This window comes from Mus caroli, chromosome 18 (genome assembly GCF_900094665.2).
Source record: "Mus caroli chromosome 18, CAROLI_EIJ_v1.1, whole genome shotgun sequence".
Lineage (NCBI taxonomy): Eukaryota > Metazoa > Chordata > Mammalia > Rodentia > Muridae > Mus > Mus caroli.
Window position 1 is genome coordinate 43,209,364 of NC_034587.1, and position 4,797 is coordinate 43,214,160.

The 4,797-nt window shown below is 48.1% G+C and overlaps 1 protein-coding gene across 1 annotated transcript in view; it reads right to left on the reverse strand.

Moving 5' to 3' along the window:
* Trim36 (tripartite motif containing 36) overlaps window positions 1-2,250 on the reverse strand; it is a 34,719-nt gene extending 32,469 nt beyond the window's left edge. The window contains exon 1 of the mRNA XM_021150935.1: window positions 1,952-2,250. Within this exon, the coding sequence (XP_021006594.1) occupies window positions 1,952-1,978 (27 nt within the window). The 5' untranslated portion in view covers window positions 1,979-2,250. The remainder of the gene's footprint in view (window positions 1-1,951) is intronic.
* Window positions 2,251-4,797: the final 2,547 nt, after the last annotated feature.

Sequence of the window (4,797 nt, forward strand, 5' to 3'; positions counted from 1 at the left end):
GCGCCCTCTTCTGGAGTGTCTGAAGACAGCTACAGTGTACTTTACATATAATAAATAAATAAATCTTTAAAAAAAAAAAAAATCCCTATGACTATGAAATTCCTTTAATATACATGGCACAAAATTAAGAACTAATAAGACAAAAGAAAGTAAAATGTAAGAAAAAAGTTATAATAAAGATATTAGAGGACCACACCCTATCAAAAATCACAGACTGTTCAAACCATCAGGGACAAGTCCCTGACTTAGGACTTTAGGGAAATTCTAAAAGTGATAGTTTTCAACCAAAAGATAACTTCATTATGACACTAACCATTCTCAGTGCATTAACTCCAGGATTGCTAAATACCAAGACCTGGCAATCAATAAGCCAGTGTGTTCAGGAAATTTTAACTGAATTCTATTTACAAGCTGATTGTCAGCAATTTTCTACATTAAATTTGACCATTTTCGTGTGTTTTATGAAAATGCCGCTAAAATGCTTAAGGCTCTGTATTGCATATCAAAGCAGGTGTCATAAAAGCACATCATAAATTTTAAAGGTGAGGAGAGGAGTGGTTAGACACCACCCAGCTTCTTCCTTCAAGCCCATAGGGATTCATTATTTCACCACCTTAAATGAGAAACACAACTAAAATGGTTTGATGACTCCACACTGTTCTCCCATCCATCCTCTATACAGATGTTGGGGAAGTGCTGGGGAGGGGCGCAAATTCTATTCAGATTACTGCTGGCATCTCTGAAATTTTAATGACAAGCCAACGTTTTTTTTAAAATTTCAATCTTATGCAATCATACAAAAAAAATGGTGGTTTTGAGGGGGTGGGGGGCTCAAGACCATTTTCCTGTGTAGCCCTGGCTGTCCTGGAACTAGTGTTCTTAAACTAGGCTGGCCTCGAACCCAGAAACTCGCTTTGATATTCCTTCCCAGTGCTGGGTGAAAAAGTGCTCAGAAAGTAAAATTTAATTCACTCATTTTGATGAAGTAAGTGTATGCTAATTTATTTCCCCACCGGTGACACAAAGGGCTTTAGTAATCACACCAGGAATAACTGGCTGCATCACTGCCAACAGATCTTTAATGCAGTGTCTCTTGAGGAATCACAGCTATTTAGAAAGGCTCACAGCATGCTACGATTTCAACGAACCTGGAACCTGGAAATAAGACGGTCACACCTAAACTCACACCAGATAGTGGATATTCACATTTTATCTCACTTCACCCTGTATCACACTAATTTAAAGGAAAAAGAAAAGATATAGGCTGGCTGCCCAAAATATAATCTTGTCCCGTTTTACATATAACCAATACCATCGATAAAGCTCCACCCCTTATAGGAATACCTAAAAAGCATTTCCATTTTTCTTGTGCCTAAATCATTTGGTTACGCTGGATATAAAGTCATTCTTTCTTCAAAAAAAATCAGTATCTTCTTTTTTTTTTTCCTTTCTTTCTCTTGTTTAACATCCTTTGAGTTAAAACCAATCTGATGTGATAGCTCACTCAAGCAACTGCAAAGAGGTGAGTCAGGAAACTTCGGTAGACCGCCCTACTCAACCTCTCTGCAAAGAAAAGGCTTGAACCGCACAGCCGCAGGGGCCCTGGTCCCGGCCCCGCCCAGCGAGGAGACAAGGCTCCCAGCGGGTGTCAGGAGCAGCGGGGGTCCAGGAGGGACTCCAGCGCCCCTTGGGCTCCAGACAAAGGGCGGCACGCTGGGGCGCGCGCCCTGCTCTTAAGCGCAGACACACCAAAGCGACTACTTCTGCAGGCAGAAACCCAGGGAAGAGCCTGCCGGGAGTCCCCAGCGTGGCCAGGCGCACAGTCCGGGACCAGCGTTTCGCTCTCTCCCCACGGGACCCCAATCCCCTCTCGACCCTCTCAAGAGCAGAAAAAGGCGCCGCGGGACAGTGGGACCAGCCGGGAGAGAACAACCAAGAGTTAAGTGCGTACCTGAGAGTCTGAGGCATCCCCCTCCATCGCAGCCCTCCGCCGGGTGACATTAACCACGGAGTCTTTACAGGCGCAGCCAGCCCTAGCAGGGTCGTGTGGGCGAGTCCCCGAGGCGGCTCGGGAGCCTCGGGTCAGACCGGAGGGCAAGCTGGTCAGCCAGATCCGGCCAGCGGGCCACGCGGCGAGGGACTGGCCGGCGCAGGCGAAACCACGGGCGCGGGAGAGTGCGGTTGCTCCCTGCGAGGGCCCCGGGAGCCGCGAATGACGCCCGGCTGCCGGCTGCGGCGGCGGCTCGCGCGGACTGCAGCTGGACAAGCAGCCAGGCGGAGACTGGGGCGGTGGCGCGGGGCGGGGCCGGGAGGGGGAGGGGCTGTCGCCCCGGCAACCCCGCGGCCGCACAAAGGGGGCGGGACTAATTGGGGCGTGGTCAGTGGCGAGGTGGGGCTCGGGCGGGGTGGGTTGCGGGCTCGAAGCTGCCCACCACTCACGCTCTAGCTAGGGCACCCGGAGTCTAAATCCCGCAGGTCAGGGTGACGGCCCCGGGGTCGTAAGGAGTACGTTCTGGCTCTGCGGCGCTCTGGTCCATTTCACTTTTTCTGAGGGCGTTCCCAAAGTGCGCGCGAAAGCACGGAGACCAGTGACGCTCCCAGGGAACTGAAGTGGGGATCAGGAGCAAGTGCGCCTCAGGGAGCACCCAGAGCGGTACTCCAGGGACAGCGCGAGATCCCTCCCACTCCTACCACCACCCCTAGCCAGGCTGGCCTAGGGGAAGTTCCCGGGTGGATCCCCCAGTCTTCTCCCTTGGGCTCTTCAACCTACTCTTCCTGCTTGGGTTTTTTTTTTTTTTCGTTATGCGGTATTCCCTGGTCACTGAGCACTTAAAGTATGTACAGGTTTTTACTCAACCCGGGCTTGGCGCCTCACGCCACGCAGAAGCCCAGTGTCACTGGGACAGCCGGAGGGAGCAGAGATTGCATCCCTGGGTGCTGGCCAAGGATTGGAGTCAAGATACTGCGGCAAAGCCCCCGCCCTAGCCCAGCCCACAGCCACCTTGCGGTTCCACAGCGTGGACAGGGGTTCAGGAACGCCCCGGCAGCCACACCAAGCTTGCACTGGCCAAGGGTCTAGATGGGCGCATTTCGCCTGCTTCCTGCGCACCGGCAGAACAGAACAAGGCAGCCTGCTACAGTCGGGGGCAAATATTACTAGGTAATTAAAGCCACTGCTTTCGTGATGGCTAGTTTCGTCTAGGTATTAGATTGAAAGAACCTTTGTCCTAACTCCAAGGGAGCACAGAGCTGCAGAGCGACATCTCCATTAGGTTTTGAAACGCATCCTACTTTTAATTTCCTGCTTGGAAGAAATCTGTTTCCTGTGGCAAAATTCCACATCTTCTCACAGCTCTGACACCAGCGGTAACTTCTTTGTCAACCAGGCCATCATGGCATTGTAGAATTGAGAATAGCAAGGGACTACAGCATCTAATGGCAACCTCAATTTACTGAGAGAGGATTCAGGCCTTGCGGGAGGCTGGAGGGTCAGCACGGGATGACTGAGCTGTTCCTATCCTGATAGGCTGCAAAACAAGTTAGACCCTGTAAGCTTCCTTGAATCTGAAGTATGGGGAAAAGAGGGGAGCAGCAATTCTCTGCGCCCCACAACACTTACCTAAAATACACTTCTTTAAAGTCTTGACTTTCAAAAAGTATAATGTTTTGTTTCTAATGTTGTCCTTTGTATTAAAGATATATTAGCATGCTTAGATAGGCCTTTGAGCCAAAACATACGAGATGGCAGAGTAAAAGAAATTAGGCTTCACTAGCACAAACTGAGGATAAAACTTTTATAGACAACACCTGGGCAAAAATAAAATTCAAGGGCCTTCCATTATACAAAGCAAACTTCACTGGTATATTTCACACCTGGCCAGCAAACTTCTGTTATACAACTTGACAAAATGTGGGGTTCTAGGCAATTTCAAATATTTTTTTATGACAGTATGAATGGCTACAGCTTACTTGAAAGGAAATTTATCCATTCCTATTTATGAAATTGCAATACAATAAGACTTGTGAATGATTCATGGCTAACTAAGAATGGTCCTATTTCAATACTTGTCATGTATATATGAAACAATACAAAAATCTCACTTGCATTTATAATGACTAAATACTTTCCATAATGGATACATTTATGCTACAAAATACTTTGTAGCAGATCGATTTGATGAGAATGAATGCCTGACTCTGGGAACATCACAGAAGAGGGGACCAAGGAGTAGGCGGTCTAGAGGTGGGGAGGAAGTACTGCAAAGACTGTCATGGGCACACGACACGGCGACTGCACCTGGGAACTCGAGGTAGCTATGGTTTCCTTCCCAAGATCTAGTCAACAAGAGCAGTCAGGGGCATGAGACTTTCTTTCCTCTCATATTGTATTGCTGGCATTTCTGTGTGCTTGTTTTAATTCTAAAGCGTTTTTGTTCAGAATCCTATTGATCTAGAAACTGTTAAAAGCAGGAAGGCAGTGATGTCCGTGGCAAGTCTGAAGTCTGCTGCTGTAAACCACCGGCTCCCCACTTCCGTCAGAGTCAGCATCCTCTTTGGCTGCTTGGCTTCCATCAGCTCCCCACTCTTGACACCCATAACTCTAAACCTCCACTTAAAAGGTATAGAGACTCTTCCTGGGTCCTGATTAAAATTCCCTGGTGGGAAAGCAACAGGCTGAGAAAGAAATTAGGGAAACAACAACCTTCACAATAGTCACAAATAATATAAAATACCTTTGTGTGACTCTAACTAAGGAAGTGAAAGATCTGTGTGATAAGAACTTCAAGTCTCTGAAGA